The sequence below is a fragment of the Podarcis tiliguerta genome, assembly GCF_965153285.1.
Source record: "Podarcis tiliguerta genome assembly, chromosome: 5".
NCBI classification, from domain to species: Eukaryota; Metazoa; Chordata; class Lepidosauria; order Squamata; family Lacertidae; genus Podarcis; species Podarcis tiliguerta.
The window spans coordinates 82960670-82980276 of NC_139538.1; the positions used below are offsets into that span (position 1 = coordinate 82960670).

The following is a 19607-nucleotide window of genomic DNA, read 5'->3' on the forward strand; positions in this document are numbered from 1 at the left end:
AATTGAAAACTCAGTATCTTCCACAGAAAACAATGGATAAAATGATGTAAAGGATCCAAACTGGGTTAAAAAATAATAATCAAACCTCTAATGAAAGCAGCCTTCTTTGGGTGCTCTTCTCTATATTACAGGTCACTGCATCAAGTTACTATTTGCTTATGGTGCATTGAAAAGCAAACCAGACATCAGCATCTATGAGCCTGTCTTAAATGTCAGTATCGGTTTTTATTTTATTTTATTTATTTTATACCCTGCCCTTCCCAAGGAGCCCAGGTTAGAGCAATTAGCTTAGAAGATGACTTCTTACACACACATTCTATTACTAATTAGAATATGGAATTGACTGCCAAAGCTTACAAAATGTCTTTAATGAATACAGTATTGGCATTATAAGGGACTCTGAGGGAGGGGAGAAAAAAATGCCAGTTGTTGTTGTTGTTGTTGTTGTTGTTATCACTATTACTAATACAAAATCATGAAAATGTACACAGTAGAAATAAGAAAATGTTGTCCTCAGTGGAGCTCATGCAAATAAATATACATGAACAACTAAGCATCTAGATGAATAATGTGTTTGACACACTAATATTTGGCAAGCCTAATATTTCCAAACATTGCTTTTTGTAAGATTCCCCGCCCCATTTTAATATGAGGACTCTGGGCGTGTTATCCGAAAACTGTTTCACGACTACATAAATTATTTGCGAGAGGAAATTGTTTCATTGACAGCTTGATCTTTGACTTTTATGTGTGGGCAGGGCTTTGCAGCTGGATTCTGGCATAATGTCAAAATGGCATTAATGAGCAACCCTTTGAGTATGTATTCTTGCAACTGTGCCAGGTTTTCATTATTTTAATTTGGGGAGCCTGAAAAACAACCCCCTACTGCCTATGGAAGGTGCATGTTCAAAACCAGGCTCAGTCATGGAAACACCAAGTCACTTATTTATTTAAAACATAAAAACAATTCAAATGTACAAATACAACATCTTTCATAGAGACTGAGAAGCGGCAGAAGATTTTGGAAACTAAAAGCTGATGGAGACAATATAACCCTTTAAAAGGTCCAACCTGGTGCCAAAAATGTACCGTCTTTTTCGCTCTATAAGACGCACCAGACCACAAGACACACCTAGTTTTTGGAGGAGGAAAACAAGGAAAAAAATATTCTGAATCTCAGAAGCCAGAACAGCAAGAGGGATCGCTGCGCAGTGAAAGCAGCAATCTCTCTTGCTGTTCTGGCTTCTGGGATAGCTGCGCAGCCTGCATGCGCTCCATAAGACGCGCATACATTTCCCCTTACTTTTTAGGAGGGAAAAAGTAAGTCTTATAGAGCAAAAAATACGGTACTTTCTGCAACAATTGGACCTATTTGGGGAGAGCAGTCCACAGGGAGCAATGACAGAAAAGGTCCCCAGTGCATAACTAACTCAACTCCACAATGGAAACCACTGGGCTTAGTCACCCTCCTCCAGCCTTACTGGTCTTCTTTGGTACAGCATGGGGAGAGGGACTAGCCCCAAACCAACAGTGTGAGGCAGAACAAGCAAGAGTTCTTACCTCCCATAGTCACAAGAAATAAGAGTGCCGTACAAACTAAAACCAATACAACCTGCAGTTTGACCTCGTGGCAAATAACCACAGATAGAATTATCCATGACGGCTTTATCCTTTCAAAAGAAACATCCAAGCTGGTTGCCTTCACAAAGTTCATGTCCAACAACCCCCTTGTTGTCAGGCAATAGTTTTGCCTTTAATACACTGCGCTGAAAAGGCTAGCAGAAATATAGGCCAGACTGCGTCACCGCAGGCTTTTCTGCTTCTGTCGAGCCAGGGAGGTTTCATCATGCAACCCTCAAGGCCTTTTCTGGCAGTTCTTGGCAACATCTGACACCCCCACTCCACCCTGCAGCCCTCATGCTGCCTTCCCAAAGCCAGGTAAGGAGGCGCTGGGTTTGGGGAAGGAGGCATGAGGGCTTTGACAGGTCCTGGAGTCCTCTTGACTCCTTCCCAAAGCCTAGTTACCACTTTCCCAGCTTTGGCAGTCCCTGGCAACTTTCCCACCTGTACCCGACGAGGCAGTGTGCGGCCTGCAGGTTCGGTGTCAAAGTACTCTTGCGGCCCACTTGGTATGAAAAGTTGGGCCGCCCTGGTCTAGACATACCACAACCCCTTGGCTACCATGAGTTGGACACCCACGACTTCTACCATGTTTGCAACAATCCACTTTCTGATACTCATACTCCTTCCTGCTTACAAAGGCAGTAGCATTTTGCTCATCAAGCACACGCCGTTTGGACATAATATTTAAAGTTTATGTCCTCTGACAACTTAAATAGCTCTGATTAGCACTGAAAGTTAGCTTGGGTTGCAAAATGTCTATTGAAGGTGAGTAGTTTTGCAGATGAATTAAGCAGCAACTTGTGACAAAGCTGTTACCATCAGGAGATAATTGACCTTATTTGACTGTTAAGCATCCTGAGGCAAAGTTGAGTGTGCTTAAATCCTGGCAGGTTAATTATCTAGTGATTACAGTAGGCTTGGAAGGTATTATGGCTAAGAACCATTTGCAAAACGACACTATCAGAAAACTAAATTTAATAATAATTAAAAGAAATGACAATAATCAAGGTCGCCAGTCATGTATTGCTGCATAATGAGCACTGAATAGCCATAATTGGATAGCAGCAATAATTACTTTTATACCAAATAGCCCACGTTTAAATTTATTATGTGAAGCCTAGTTAATAAATATCAATGAGCTAAAACTGCAAAGAAGTGATCAAGGCATCAGTTCAAATGTTCTAACTGATCTACTCCACTGAGCTGTTGAAGTGGGTTTAAAAGGACCCATGCAGCTCAGAAAATATGGACATTTATATCTGAATAAATCATCAATGTCATTCAGATGCAGTTGGGTATTCAAAATAAAATGTGGTATTTAAAACTAGTTTAATTGCTTTCAGGTTATAAATGACAACAGATTTTCACTTTGCTGCTTTGAACTATTGAAGAATATCAAAAAGATATGCTATCAGCACCGCTAAATATATTAGATATTGGGAATGTAATAGATACAATGGGAAATGGGAACTCACCTGGACCAGACGGTCTTCCTATAGAATGGTATAAAATATTCAAAAATCTACTAGTCCCCAGACTTCTAGAAGTCTATGAGGATATAGCTCATAAAGGTATATCTGCTACAACATTCAATGAAGCTTTAATAATAATTAAACCAAAACCTAACAAAGACCCTACTAAATGTGCAAATTATAGACCAATATCATTAATGAATGTTGATTCAAAGATTTTGAATGCAATATTGGCGGCAAAATTACAAAAAGTTATTCAAGACTTGATACCTAATCAAACAGGTTTTATAAAAACAAGACAAGCTACAGATAATATCAGATTAACAATAGATTTGATAAATTTAAATAAAGATGAAGAGGAGTTTATGATATTGTCGTTAGATGCAGAAAAGGCTTTTGACATAATATATAAAGAATTCATAGGGTTTGTGTGTGTGTGTGTGTATGTGTATATATATATATATATATGCTTTCGTAGATTTTCACGGGTACAGGAATGCAGGTTTTGGTGTCCTCGGGTGTCTTCCCGTGTAAAAGTTGGGGTGTCTAGGCGACGTTTCGACGAGGTCTCACTCGTCATCTTCAGGCTGGTGCTTTCGGCTTCTTGTTACTGGAACAGAGCAGGATCTCAGTGTTTGAGTTCCTATAAATACTGTTGAGGAGGTGTGGTGTATAGCCTCCAATGTTCTGGGCAGAGAGGAGGTTCCCAGGCTAGTGTGCCTTTTCTTCTTTTGTTCCTTAATTACTTGAGGGATATCTTGAGTGATTTCTTGAGTGATTTCCTGAATCCCACTTAGGTGGGTCATTAGGTGTGGATTAGTTGCTAAAGCCTTCGTGTCTTGAACTCTTGAACTTTGTGAAGAGTTTTTCTGAGAAGATGGCTGTACTGCACTTGGTTGTGCTCTGGCTTGGCTTCGTGTATAGGGGCGAGCTGTGGTTTTGTGGCCTGTGCCAGCCAGATCTGTGTAGGGATTGCAGGGGGGTGCAGCATCCGGAGGTGCCACCCTGGTTTGGCTACTGGATGGTGTCTGTAATTTATCTGTGGAGAGGGTCTGGGTTTGGGTCTGGTGTGGTTGATTGGTGATGGCGTTCTGTGTGCCTCTGGATCTGGTGTCAGATTTTGTGGGGAGGGCTAATTTCCAGATGTCTGGCAAGCGGGATGTGTCGTCACGCTTGTTCATGTTGTGAGGGTGTTTCTCTATCTCGATGGCTTCCATGATTATTCTCTTGTGGTGATGTTCCATGTTAAAGAGCAATTTGGAATCTGCAAAATTAATTTCGTGTCCTGTTTCTTTCATGTGTTGGAAAAGAGAGGAAGTTTTTTCTTCTTTTTTGACGGCATTCTTGTGTTCTGCGATCCGTGCATTTATTCGTCTGTTTGTTTGTCCAATGTACGTGGCTGGGCAGACTTTGCAGGGTATTTCATAGACCCCTTGGTTTTCCAACTGAATTTTATCCTTGGGGTTTCTGAGGATATTGGCTATTTTTTGGTTGGTGCAAAAGGCTGTTTTGATATTGTGTTTATGGAGGATTTTGCTAATTTTATCTGTAGTGCCCTTGATATAAGGAAGGAGGGCTATGCCATTGTTTTCTTCTGTGTCTTGGTTTTTGGGGGGTGTTTCTTTTTGGATTAGCTTCGTAACCCTGTTTTGCTGGTATCCATTGGCAATTAACACATTTGAGAGATTCTGTAACTCAGTTGTCAAGTGGTCTTCGTCAGCCAGGCGTTTGGTTCTGGAGATGAGAGTCTTGGCTACGGAGTTTATTTGTGCAGGGTGGTGGTGTGATTGTGCATGTAAGTAGCGGTTGGTGTGTAATATAAAAAATACAAAGTGAGACATTAAGGAAATCCAAAGGGAAAATATGAAGAACAGATTATTAAAAACACGTGAGGTAAACGGTGGAAGTCTTTTTTTAAAAAACAACAACAACAATTTATTTAAGGTAGATACGGACAAGATGAAATTATACAATTGAATATAAATATAGATGGGAAACAGCTATGTATTGTGAGTACTTATCTACTTTAAAAAATTTTCACTTATGATCTTTTTCTTTTACTTCTTTATTCTTTCTTTGTTCTTTTTTTTCTTTTTTCTGATATCTTATCTTTCATTTCACTGCTTTATTGTGAATAGCATTTTACAGAGGTATAAATAACTGTAAATATGAAAAGAGACAAAATATTCTCTAATTTTTTTCCCTTGGTTAGATGTATTTTCTTTTTCTTTTGTATTTTCTTTTGCTGTGAATATGTATGTTTTCTAATTTGTACCTAATAAATTTTTTTTTTTTTTAAAGAATTCATAGGGTTTGTGTTACGTAAATTTGGTTTCCCTACAGAATACTGTAATTGGATTAAAATGATTTATAAAAACCCAACGTCCCGGATTGTTACAAACGGAAGAATTTTGAATTTGATTAGTTTAAATCGAGGAATGAGACAAGGATGTCCTCTTTCTCCATTATTATTTAATCTGGAACCATTAACAAGAGCAATAATTCAGGATGAGCATATCAAGGGTGTAAAACACAACAAAGATAATTACAAAATTGTATTATTTGCAGATAACATCCTTTTATTTATTACAAAACCAGAAGATACAATTCCAAAAATTATGGAGAAAATAAAAACCTTTGGCAGAATATTGGGATATTCTATAAATTGGACAAAATCAGAGATTTTACCAATTGGGCCAAGGGCTACATTGTATAGAAACCATCAATTTCAGATGTGCAAAGACTTTATTAAATACAAGGGTATAATGATTTCATCAGATATAGACCAAATTGCAAAATTAAATTTGAATCAAATTATAAATGAGATTTATTTTGATATTGAAAGGTGGGGACCTCTAAACCTTTCCCTTTGGGGAAAGGTTAATGTCCTCAAAATGAATGTTGTTCCAAAGCTTTTATACATTCTTAGAGGATTACCAATACATATTCCCAAATTTTACTTCCAAAAAATAAATCAACTATTTAGATCGTGCCTATGGGGTACAAAGCCACCAAAAACATCACTACATAAAATGCAACTTCCAACTAAGGAAGGTGGCTTTGGTCTCCCGAACATTTATAGCAAGAGTAATAAAAAGAAATTGTTATTTAGGCGAACTGAATTTAATTCTAAATTATATTCAGGAAATGTGGGAGATTACAAGGGGTAAAAAAAAATGGATGTACTGTGCCATATTAGAAGCAAAAAAACCTGTTTTGATGAATTGGAAGAGCCGCAAAAAGATTCCATTAAGCACATGGTTTATAATATGGACAGACTAGCTACATACAAGCGAATTGCATGTTGACGCAAATTAAGAATGGATAAATATGAAGAAATCTGGAAGGATTATTTAAGCGAAAAGGTGGACAGTGGTGGGAAGTAGGGGGAGGGGAGGTGGGGAAAGATTGTTAAAAAGGTGTAGTCATAGGTATATCAGTACTCAAATTTGAATTGTCAAATTGTGTTAGTAGTGCTATTATGGTTTTTGTTGTATGTGTCTTTTGCGGTTGTTGTTTGTATTGCAAAAATGATTAAATAATAATAATAATAATAATAATAATAATAATAATAATAATAATAAAAAGGCCAGCAATGCTCACCGTCTCATTCCCAAACAGGACATCAACGTAAGGTAGAACTTTCATCATGGGCTCCTTGTAGAACTGGCTAATAAATGGTGCAGAAAGGTTCAGAGTGAAGATCTTGTTGTTTGCAGAAGCCTGAGATGCCACTTTCAGTATAGATTCCGGCGAGACCGTCAAAAAGAAACCCTGCAAGCAAACACAAAATAAATTGCTATTCAAATATGTTTTTTAAAAAATAGTATTTCTGCTGTGGAGGTGGAAAGAAGCACACCCAGAAATAAGATGCCACAGTACCACCAAATTCCCATTTCCTGGAGCCGGTCCACGAAGATACCATGGTCAACTGTATCAATAGTCAACAAAAGATCAAGAAGTAGAAGGGAGGTCACTCTCTCCCTGTCCCCATTCCCTGCAAAGGGCAACCAAGGCTGATTACGGAACAAATTACAGAACAATATGCCTAAAGAAGCCAGAAGTTTTGATCCTGCCTTGGTCCCTTCTGGTGAGTTGGGCTTGTGTTCTCTTTCAAGCAAAAACCATGTTGTTTTATTTTTAATAGGGGGAGAATACTTGTTTTTATTGATGGGACGCGGGTGGTGCTGTGGGTTAACCCACAGAGCCTAGGACTTGCCGATCAGAAGGTCGGCGGTTCGAATCCCCACGACGGGGTGAGCTCCCGTTGCTCGGTCCCTGCTCCTGCCAACCTAGCAGTTCGAAAGCACGTCAAAGTGCAAGTAGATAAATATGGGAAGGTAAACGGCATTTCCGTGCACTGCTCTGGTTCGCCAGAAGCGGCTTAGTCATGCTGGCCACATGACTTGGAAGATGTACGCCGGCTCCCTCGGCCTGTAAACCGAGATGAGCGCCGCAACCCCAGAGTCGGTCACAACTGGACCTAATGGTCAGGGGTCCCTTTACCTTTACCTTACTGTTTTTATTATTCATTTCTTACTTTTCACTTCCTGAAAAGGCAGCATAAACAAAGAAATAAAACACTTTACTTTTTCTGATAACAAAATAAAGGGGAAACCATTTCCATAACTTAACGTCCAACACAAAACTCAAGTTGAGAAGCGATTAACACAATCCTGCGCATGCCTCCTCAGCCATAATTCCCACTGAGTGCAGTGAGGCTTATACCCAAGGAAGAATGTATAGGATTGCAGTCTAAAAAGGGGGGGGGGGGGCTTGTTTTGCCCAAGAAGCAGAGTAAAAATACCTAGAAAAATCCCAAAAGGTTTCTGGGTCACAAGAGGTATCACATAGGATTTAAACTTTTGTCTGCTTGATTTGCGCATGCAGTTTCTGCCTAAGTTGCTTCAAGCCTTTCTTATATAAAATAATTACAAGCTGCTGTGAATTATTTACAGCATGGTTACATTTCACATGTAATACCTGTTAAGTTATGTTGGCACTTGCAAGCTTGTGTGTTGAATTTGGATGTTCGTATAATTACGACCACCTCTGATGACTGTATAATTATGGACAACATTTACATAATGCATGCAAGCAACATTTTAAAAGCGGAGTGCCTCGCCCCTCTTTTAAAAGAAAAATGGCACAGCCTGAGTTGGCTTAATTTATTATAAACTACTGATTATGGAGCATAAATCTATGGAAACTTGTACTATATTGCAGAGAGAGTGAGTTGTGAAAGAATTGTTGCATTAAGAAAACACAAAACATAAGAAGCTATCAGGCAACCTCAGCACATATAATCCTGAAACGTGCGATGATTAAGGCTGAGTGTGCCAAATACTGCTCTTTCAAAATGTGCTACTAAACGTGTAATTAGCCAGCTTTCCAGGCCCACAAGGTGCTACAACGCCTTTGAGCCACAAGGTTGCAACCGTGATAGGAAATAAATGAGAACAAAGTGATGCCTTAAATAATTTAGATGAACACACAAGTAACAGGCCTTTTATTTTTTAAACTAATTTTAGAAATGTGGGTAATGCAACAAAAAATATCTTTTAGATTCCAACAGGAAGTAAGGTAAAGTTAAAGGGACCCCTGACCATTAGGTCCAATCACGGACAACTCTGGGGTTGTGGCACTCATCTTGCTTTACTGGCTGAGGGAGCCAGCATACAGCTTCCAGGTCATGTGGCCAGCATGACTAAACCGCTTCTGGCAAACCAGAGCAGCGCACGGAAATGCCATTTACATTCCCGCCAGAGCGGTACCTATTTATCTACTTGCTCTTTGACGTGCTTTTGAACTGCTAGGTTGGCAGGAGCAGGGACCCAGCAACGGGAGCTTACCCTGTTGCCGGGATTCGAACCGCCGACCTTCCGATCGGCAAGCCCTAGGCTCTGTGGTTTAGACCACAGGGCTACCCGTGTCCCTGTAAAAAGAAAGACAAATGACTTTAAAAAGTGGAAATCTTTCGCAAATGGGAACAAAATGGGAATAACTGTATACAAATAAAGTTTGTATTATTTTAATCATAACAAAGCCACATTCTGTCATCGCCAATTCAGACCTCACCACTGGAAAACCTGGAAAATATTTATTCATTATTGCCACCTTCAGAATTTTCTCCTCAATGGGATGGAAGAATTCAGCAAAACAATTTTGGAATGTTTTTGTCTACAATAAGTTCTCAGGAACTGCCCCACTCCTGCTGAAAAACCAAAGAATCCTAAATTATGGCACAATCTTACTAGAGAATCTTAAATTATGATACAACCTATTTCCAAAACCTTCCAGTTTTGCAGCTGCATACTAACCACAATGGCAGAAGTGTGACATATGGGATAGATGAGCATTTAGTTTTGAAGAGAGTTGATATTGTTACCACTTGATTTCTCTCATTAGGTTCTGCAAGTCATTGCTAGTGGCAAAAGCAGAAATCATGGCTGAGCTATCACAAGGCCCCTTTTAGCATCCTAGTTTTCTTGGTGTCATCAGAATTGATTGCATCTCTGGATGTACTCGATGTTTTTTAAAAGCTCTTTGGCTGAGGCTGGGAGCACTTCTATTTTTCTCTACCCAATTTTTGTTAACCTTTAGAACAGTGTTTCCCAAAGTGGCCGATATTGCCACGGGCGGCGGGGGGCAGGCGCTGGAAGGATCCAGGGGTGCAACTGGGGGGCGTTGAATAAAAAATTTGAAAAACGGCACACGTTTCAACTGTTGTGCTTACCGATGTAACATAGTTGTATTTATTTATTTCCAAACAAACACACAAATTGCAAGGGTTATAACAAATATAGATGCATAAAAAACACAATTTTGTCACTGTATCTTTCTGTTTGTTCACATAAACAATATAGGTTTCCGTGGGGTGTGGGGCACTGGGCATTTTCGTTTCTGAAAAGTGGGTGGTAGGCCAAATAAGATTGGGAACCTCTGCTTTAGAAGCTAAATGAACTTTGAGAAAAGTAAAATACAATGACTTGGCAGAGATAGCCTGGGACATAAGCATCCACAGCCAGGCTGAAACATTGCTTCCTCCTCCTGTGGATTTAAACACACTGTGCTTAAAAGAACCACTTTCAAGTGTCCCATTACCAAAAATGAAACACCACTTAGTACCCTTAAAGGTTAAAGTTAACGAAGCTCAGGGTCACATCAGAAATTTATCACGAACCTTGCTTCAAAACATCAAAGTCACTGGCAACCAGGGTGGGGGACTCTGAGTGGTGCTCTAATAGGAAATTCCCTTGAACGGCAATGTAGACGCAGCCAGGATTCTTCATGTTTATTACATTTTAAACCCAGATTTTATCTAGTACTTTCAGCAAAAAGAAATTGCTGGTTGATTCTTTGATTTTCACTGATTTGATCCAGAATGCAGTTGTTTTAAATTGGACCGAGTACGGATGGCACGAAAGCAAAAAATTCTCTGAGTAATGATTTCGGCTTGCTGCAGTTTGCATTGTTTATTTTAATGGAAGCATGGCTTCATAAGTGGAAAATGACGAAGGTTTTAGCTATTGTTTTATTTCAAGCAGGCAGTGTTCCCGTTTCTGATGAAAGCTGAATTTCAAACACTTTTCTGTACTAAAGTAAAAAGCTGAACTGTCAGTATGTGTGCTTATATTGACCCTGACATTTTCTTTTAAATAAGTGCCAACATGTCAAAAGGAGAGGGGGCTGCTTTAAGGCTGGAACAGTTTCATTAATGCTAAAGCAAACTCTTAATTGTTGCCACATTGGTACTTATCATTACAACAGCTGCGCTGCAAGTTCTTGAGATAGAGCAGCGAACATTAAGAGCATCAAACTTTTATCATATACATGCCTAAGATGATGCTTTAGAGATGCACATCCATTTCTAATTAAATTCTATGGCCACAGCCCAGGCAATGGCTTCAACATACACTCAATGGGAAAAGTTCCTCCCTTCTTTTTCATCAGCAACTCTCCAAGCAATATCACATACTGCTTTTGAAATTATTTGGAAGTTCAAAAATTCTGTCCAAAGCACTATTGGCATAAGGAAGCCCAGGGATGGTTCCACAGCTACCTGTTATTTTCCTTAGGCTGCCATGGAAAGTTTGCATTAATATAACCCAAGATGTCCGGGACCTTAGCCCACAGAGAATTCATGGTACAATGCATATTTCAAACTATCCCTGTGTAAGTTGTACAATGCACTGAACCGCTTCTGCAATCCTAACAGCCTAAGAAGAGCCTGCTGGTTGGAAATCCCCAGGTGTCCAAAAAAGGCTATTTATGTATGCCACCACTGCGGCCCGTGTTTTGTTCGCCCCCAAATGGAAAACGAGCGAGGTCCCAACTAAAGAAGAATGGCAACTTAAACTGATGGAATATGTGCAGCTTGCGGACCTGACGTATAGAATAAGAGAACAAGAAGAACATATGTTTAAAGAAGACTGGAAAATGTTTATTGAATCTATGGGGGGAAACTGTGTACACTTGAAAACGTTGGCAACGTTAAGACAAATTCAGCAGTGTAAACAAGTTTTGATGGATGTATTAATGGAATACCGAATGGTTTCGTTTATGTAAAATATGCAGGGATTTATGATATGCAAATTGAACCATGGAAGGAAAAGACATTTTGAGGTTGTTTAATGAATATTTTACATTGTAAAATAGAAAATTTAGTAAAAATTATAAACAAAGAAGAAGAAGAGCCTGCTGCATCAGGCCAGTAACCCACCAAGTCCAGGATCCTGTTCCCACAGTGGTCTACCATATCCCTATGGGAAGCAGGCAAGCAGGATCTCAGCATAACAGTTCCTTCCCCTCCTGCAGTTTCCACCCAACTGGCTTACAGAAGAATACTGTCTTCAACACTGCTGTTACCACTTGAACCTCTTTGTGAACATCGCCTTTCATTATATCCTACCTTCTTCGTAGGAGCTCAGGGAAGTGAATACACAAGCAATTTCCTTTTAAAATAAAAATAAAAATCAGATCAACCCTGTAAGGTAGGTTGACCCGAGAAACAGTAAATGTCATTAGCTGGGATCTGAACCTGTGTTTAACAGGCTGGGACAAGATTTAGCAGGTTGGGAACATTATATGTCAAAAAGGGCCCACTCTCTCTCTCTCAGTTTATTTTAGTTGCTAGGTTACCAGCTGAAAAAGGAATTGTTCCTAACAGATTTGCAAGAGGTTAATTTGGATTTTCATCATCCCCAGCTTGCTCTTATTACTGGTTAATCCAGCCTTGAAAGCACATAATTATTGCTATCGGTGCAAGTATTATCTTACAGTAAAGAAGCACAGGCTAAAAATATTCCCGCCGTGTGAAATCAGACTTTGTTGCTCTGAAGATGTCCAGAGGAACACTACACAACCCTTCACCATATTTACAAGAAGCTCCACACAGCCTATAGGAGTCCTGAGAACACTGCTTTCTGAATATACCGTATTTTTCGCTCCATAGGGTGCACCGGACCATAGGGCCACCTAGTTTTTAGGGGGGGAAATAAAGGGGAAAAAATCATCCCCCCCCCAGCCCCAAAGAGCAAAGAAGCCAAGACAGCCAGCGGGATCCACCCCGCTGGCTGTCTTGGCTTCCTCTTTAGCCACGCACAACCTCTCCAGCCGGGAGAGGCTGCACGCAGCTTCGCTTTTAGCCGCGGGGCTGGGGCGGGGGAAGCCCGAGCTTCCCCTGACCCCAGCCCCTAGAACAGGTCCGGGAGCGGAAGCAAGGTTGTGCAGCCTTGCCGCCACTCCCGGAGCTTGCGGGCTGGGGGAGCGCTCCGAAGGTTTGCGGATAGCTGCCTGAAGCCCAGGTAGCGCAGTGTGAGTTGGCACTGCGCTCCCCGGGCTTCGGGCTGCAGGCTGCTATCCGAAGGCTTGCGGATAGCTTCCTGAAGCCTACATTCGCTCCATAGGATGCACACATTTCCCCTTTATTTTTGGAGGGGGGAAAGTGCATCCTATAGAGCAAAAAATATGGTACTTTGGCCTACCTCTCACTGAGATGAGAGGTACTACGTAAGATTGTAGGTGAGGGCTAGCATAGTTGAAAGCTTCTTCGCACACAATAATTTTGCTTCACGCAGAAAACTAGAGACGAGGGGAGGTATTTTCATGCTAGCTTCTCTATACACAGGAATATTTAGTATTTTTCACGGAGAGGCATTAAATCACATGAACGCTTACCTGCAGTCTGAACTGAAGTGTTACGATCCCAATACTGGATTGTTGAACCAATTATCTATGTGATTCCACCCCCTCCAATATCTGCCTAAGTCCAAACCTGTTAAGGAAATGCTTGATAATGGTACTGTATCTGAACACCACACCAAATTTGTTATTTTTTATTATTAGATTTATATCCCACCCTTCGTCAAAAGATCTCAGGATCAAAAGATGCCAGCATGGCAAGGCAGACAAAAAAATGGAGACCTTCCAAAGCAGTCAGTTCTCCTAGTAAAAAAAAAAAAGAAATCCTTTGCAGTCCCTTCCAATAATGCCCAGCCTTCGCCGAGAGCAATTCCTGCACAATACAACCAGACATTTATTGGGGCCGGTGGTGGGTGGGAAAATGCAGTGACTGTGGATTTTCCTTTGAACAGCCCAAGAAGAGACTACAGGAATGCAGTTCTCATTCACACCCACTCCTCCTTATTCCCATCCAAACAACACAGAAGGATGCTTCTGATTTCCCTCTTTTGATAAGACTCCTTTTCTCATGATGCGATCTTTATTATAGCGAGATAATATGCTCTCTCTTTGGGGCTCTTGAAATTTATTCTGAAGAGGGTGACAATGGTTTTGACTAATATTTTTCCATGTTTTGTACTGCTGTTACAGCATGAAAGTGATCAGCGTTTGAGATAACATGTGTAATTATCTCTGTGCACACACTATCAAGATTACTCTTTAGGAAATAAGGAATGATTACTTTAAGCTTGCAACTGGTGTGTGCAACGGAAACAGAGTTAAATATACTTTACACTAAGCAGAAATTCACTGAAAGCAGCTCAGAAAGCCAAAAAGTTACAAGAAAGTGATTTAAGGGGGTTAATTTTAAAAAGTGACCTTGCCCCCCCCCCCAATTTCTCATAGCAATTGCTTTTTTTAAAAAAAGCAATGATTTGGTTTTAGTGTTTCAGTAGGCTGGAATACTGGGACGCGGGTGGCACTGTGGGTTAAAGCCTCAGTGCCTAGGGCTTGCCGATCGAAAGGTTGGCGGTTCAAATCCCCGCGGCGGGGTGCGCTCCCGCTGTTCGGTCCCAGCGCCTGCCAACCTAGCAGTTCGAAAGCACCCCTGGGTGCAAGTAGATAAATAGGGACCGCTTACCAGCGGGAAGGTAAACGGCGTTTCTGTGTGAGGCTCTGGTTCGCCAGAGCAGCTTGTCACGCTGGCCACGTGACCCGGAAGTGTCTTCGGACAGCGCTGGCCCTTGGCCTCTTTGAGTGAGATGGGCGCACAACCCTAGAGTCTGTCAAGACTGGCCCGTACGGGCAGGGGTACCTTTACCTTTTTAGGCTGGAATATTGGACAGGAGTCACTTCTGAGATTCTTATGGGCAGATGAAGATAAAGCAACTGAAGCTGAATTGGACAGGTATGGGAAAGAGGGATCAGATAGAATCATAGAACTGGAAGGGACTTTGAGGATCATCGGGTCCGACCCCCTGCAATGCAGGAATATGCAGCTGTCCCATATGGGGATTGGAGGGCTGATTCCTCTCCCAGTCCTCCTTTAAGCTGAGCAGCGGGGGTGACTCTGGTTATAATGCCAACAAGTCAGGAAGTCTGACAAGTGCTGCTGCACAATGTCAGGTCAAAGCGTGGGGGGAAACAGGCATAGTCCAAGACTGGGTCCTAGATCTGACCTGGGTGGATGAGCTGGGAAGAGTTGCTTTAACCCAGCTTTATCCAACTGGGCTTTTGATGTAGCACCACCACAGACTTGATAATCAGGCAGGTAGTGCTGCCTTGGGGTTTATAGTGATTCCAGCTTGAGGTCTTGCTCATGTTCTGGCTTTCAGTGTCTGGATCTAGAGGCAGATTTGGGTCAACCCCATTACCAAATAGTCACCCTGGTTGAGCTGGGGGACAGGCGACGTTGAGAACTTCAGAAGGCTTGTGCTAGAGGTCTACAACCACCATCCTGCAAAGGTATGGCATTTATAATAAACACACAGTCTCTAATCACTCTAAAGAATGACTGTAGAAGCATTTACTATAAATTAAATAACTATAATGATAGATTCCTTAAATATTAGATTGTTGAATTCTTAATTTTCATGATGCAACATCTACCATTTCATGAGTTGTAATGCTTGAATTATAGTGGGTGGGGAGGTAGGAAGTCCCAACCAGAGACTCCCTCCAATGTTGGCCAAATCATGCCCCCCCCCCCTTCCGAAAACACAAGCTAAGATGTTTCTGCCCCAAAGAGGTTAGGGAGCTAATTTGAGAATGAATCAGAAAATCAAACCATGGTTTCGTCCAGGCTTGTTCTTACTAACCATAGTTTAAACAACCTATAATTCCCTGTGTCTGGACATCATGTTTAAAACTGGAAACAGATGTTTCTGAGCTCCTCCTCAGTCACACAAGAGAGAAAAAGAAGGGAGCAGGGATCCAAAAGCTTGTTGCAGGTCACTTCATGTAGCAGGAAACGATGGTTTCCTGTTATGTCTGAAACCAATCCTCATGCTTTGCCAGATTTCTGCAGTTTAAGGAATCACTACTGCAAATGCATATTGGAATCAAAGCGTGAAAATGGAAACACTTGAGATCTCATACCACATACTTCAATATGTCTGAATTATGAATGGATTTGATATTAAGGCTTTTAAAATTATGTAGCTATTATTAAACTGTTTTGAATTACCAGTATCTTCTATACAGATATACTATAGATAACACAATAGATGTATTTATATTTTTGTTTGGTGTTTTCTCATGCTCTGTTGTGTCCCCTTTGAGTTTAATGAATACTAAGAAGAAATACATAAAATAAAGTGACCATGACTGTGAACAGATCTTTATCTTACAAAGAGGGCAAACAGGAATGTTTTCCTATTACTTTTGTAAGGTAATAATGATGGAGATACATGCACCTTGCTAGGGACGGCATTCTATACAGAACCACCACTGAAAAGGCCCTGCCATGCACCAATGCCAACCAAGTAGCCCCCAGGAGCAGCAGCAGCAGCACCAACTAGGTCTCACCTGCTGATCATAGGATTCGAGACAGCTGATATTGGGGAAGGCACTCTTTTAGGTACTTGGGTCCCAAGCCGTTGGAGGGCTTAGTACTAGCACCTTGTATTGAGCTTGGTAGCTCATTGTCTGTCAATGCCGAGCTTTAAGTCCAGTGACCCCTGCTCCTGTCAGGCTGCCCCACTTACCAAGCCAGCAGCTGCATTCTGCACTGACTGTAGCCTCAAGACTGACTTCAAGGGCAGCCCCACATAAAATGCATTACAGTAGTCCACATGAGAAATATCAGAGCATGGACAACTAAAACCAGACTATGCTAGTCCAGAAACATCTGTGGCTGATGAATCAGCTAATCAGAATTATGCCTAAACTGGGCATTAGGAATCCAAGCCACAGAAGCCACTTGATACTCAAGTGATAAGTGGGAATCCAAGAGTACCCCCATACTACTAACATCATCCTACTCCCTCCCAGAACAAGTCATACACCTAACTGCTGGATATGGGAACCACCCACTCACAACACCCACTCCATCTTTCCATTTATTGGTCCCCATCTTGTCCACCACTGCATCTAGATACCTGTCTCAACACCTTCACAGCCTCTCTTGATTCCGATGGAATGGAAAGAGAGATCTGTGTGTCATCAGCATACTGAAGACACCATGCTCCAAATCCCCGGATGACAGCTTCCAATGGTTTCATGTAGATGTTAAATGACACAAGAGACTGAATGAGCCCTTGTGGAACCCCACAGCCCCAAAGCCAAGGAGCTAACCAACAGTCTCCTAGAACTACTTTGCAGGTAGGGGCAGAACCACTGAAACACAGTACCTGCAATTCCCACCTTCATGAGTCACTCCAGGAGAACACCATGGCCAAGAGGGTCAAAAATTGCAGAGAGGCAAGTAGAACCAACAAGGTTGCATTCCCCCATCTCACTTCCCAAAGAGATAATCAAACAGGGCAGCTAAGACTGTTTGGGCACCCAAACATGGCCTGAAACCAGACTGGAATGGTTCTGGAAGCTGTGGTGTGGAATGTAAGAGACGCTAAAGTGGCAGAGATTGCTAGGGACAGGATTACCCTAGAAATTTTGCCACCCAAAACATACTCCTGCTGCAGCTTGGCAGATTCCATAATCTCCTACCTGTAATTCTACAGGAAGCAAAATGCAGTTGTTGTGCAGCAGTTAAACTGTTAGAATTGACATGACTTTAAAACAAAGATTCTTCAGTAAATGCCACCCTCCCTCCAATCTCCACTAAAAGTGTCATATGTAATTATAAATTTTCACCAAAGATGTCAAATTCTTACGCTAATCTTCATGCAGTCTGACACTGCCATTCTTCAACCTTTACAGATGCGAACAGTTATCACTTTGTTTGTATGTCACCACAGACAACATAATCAACAGTTTTCATATCTTACTGTTCATACATTTTGTTACAGTGGATTTTGCGCATGCTGTCTACTTTTGTTCGAGTATGAAACTTGCTAATTCTTGAGCAGGGAACAGTTATCTAGTCTACGTTAAACATTTTAATACAAGATAAAGCAAAAGACAAGTTCAAGTTGTTGTTGTTTTTTTAAAATCTCCATTATTAGATGCTCTGTCCTTATCAAATATCAATCCATAACTATACAAATGCAACACAATAGGAGACTTTGTTTGGCGTTAGTGTCTTAATTTGAGGCAAAACTTCGATTCCCCTTTACTTATAGAAGGATAAGGAGTAAAGGCAAATTTTATGCCTTAACTCTTAATGGAGAAAGGAATTAAATTTTGAAAAAGCCTGATAAGGCAGCTATGATTTCCCCTTTTAACATCTTAGTAAGAGTTAATCACTCTCTGGCCGAACTGCCCTGAAATCAGTGAAAGCCAAATAATAATAATATACTAGCACTCTTGCAGAGTTCTTAATAACTGCATGTGGCTTGCACAGGAGAACTTCCTGGGACCCATTTTAACAGTTGGACTGGGACGTTCCCTATAGGGTCACGTGCATATCATGTGCTTTGAGGCTAGTTTGATCCCCATGGGAATTTCTATAGTGATGGTGGCCTTTGTCCATTGCCTGCAAGTGATGTCCCTAAACAAGACAATCTTCTTTCTACCAGTGCCTATCTTTTACTCTGGATGTAATCCCAATGCAAATTTTGTAGTGGTTTCTCACGGAGACCTGCTGAGGCTAAAGGAGCGCTACTCCTTTGACACCAACTTCACACAGATGACCAAGATGATAAGCTGAGCTACCAACCAACCTTAAGATGCCTCGAACGCCAAGGTCCTAAACCTTCAAGATTCACTACAGCAAAACAGATGTGCAACCTAGGCCAGATTCATAGCAAGGGTGAGTGCAGCAGGCACAATTTACCAGTACTTCCATATTTCCTCCTCCCTTGCTGAAAACCAAGACAGGAGGAGGAAGCGTGCATAATTCTTCCTCACCGTCTGAAGACTGACCGTCCAATCACAAATAAGAAACAAACAAGTTGACCTAATGCAGCTAAACTCATTCCTTTTCGGAGCCTCTCTTCCACCAGCTGCAGACCACAGAAGGCCCAGAGCTCCCTAACCATCTCTCTCTTGAGGCAGAAACATTTTTTAAAAAATGCATTAGCAACTTACAATATTTTAAACAACCACCTACATACATTAAAATAGCAAAAAACTAGATTAAAGCATCCTGCCCATGCAAAAAGGCCATAGATAATTAAAAGTCAAATGTCAGATGAAAAAGGATTTTTTTTTGGCCTGGTACCTAAAAATAGGTGTAAGTATGTAGACAAAGAATACTGGGTCATCTTGTGCAACTTTGCATTCAAAAGAAGCTGTACTTAGGGTTTTTTAAATTCACACTAGTGTCAATTTTTTCTTGACAGTTATTAATATCAGCCACTAGCCTACCTACAAGCTGCAGCCATTTTTACTCAATGAGCCTGCGGATAATGAGCACCATTTCAACCATGGGTTGCTGGCAAAGATGGCTATTTAGAACACAGTGCCAAAACACAGTAAATAATACCAAACGAAGAGAGTATTCCAGCGAACAGGAAAACCTGCAAGATACCAAACACAGGCACCAACCTGCATCTCAATAAAATCAATGGCAATGCTCCAACAGATTTTAGGGTTCCAGATTGCACCCACATTTCTCAACATAAAATCATAATTACATCACAAAAGGACCGTGAATCCCGAATAACAAACATATATATTGAAAGTACTCAAGAAGTATGATATTAATTAAATTATTGCATTTCTCCTATAACCCCATTTTAATGAAGACTATAAATTTCAGTTTCCCCT

General features: G+C 41.0%; 1 protein-coding gene across 4 annotated transcripts in view; it reads right to left on the reverse strand.

The window, feature by feature from the left end:
* ADK (adenosine kinase) overlaps nt 1-19607 on the reverse strand; it is a 191812-nt gene that overhangs the window by 63685 nt on the left and 108520 nt on the right. For all 4 annotated transcript variants that reach the window (XM_083440552.1, XM_083440551.1, XM_083440553.1 and 1 more), the window contains one exon: nt 6699-6869. In XM_083440552.1, the coding sequence (XP_083296678.1) occupies nt 6699-6869 (171 nt within the window). The remainder of the gene's footprint in view (nt 1-6698; nt 6870-19607) is intronic.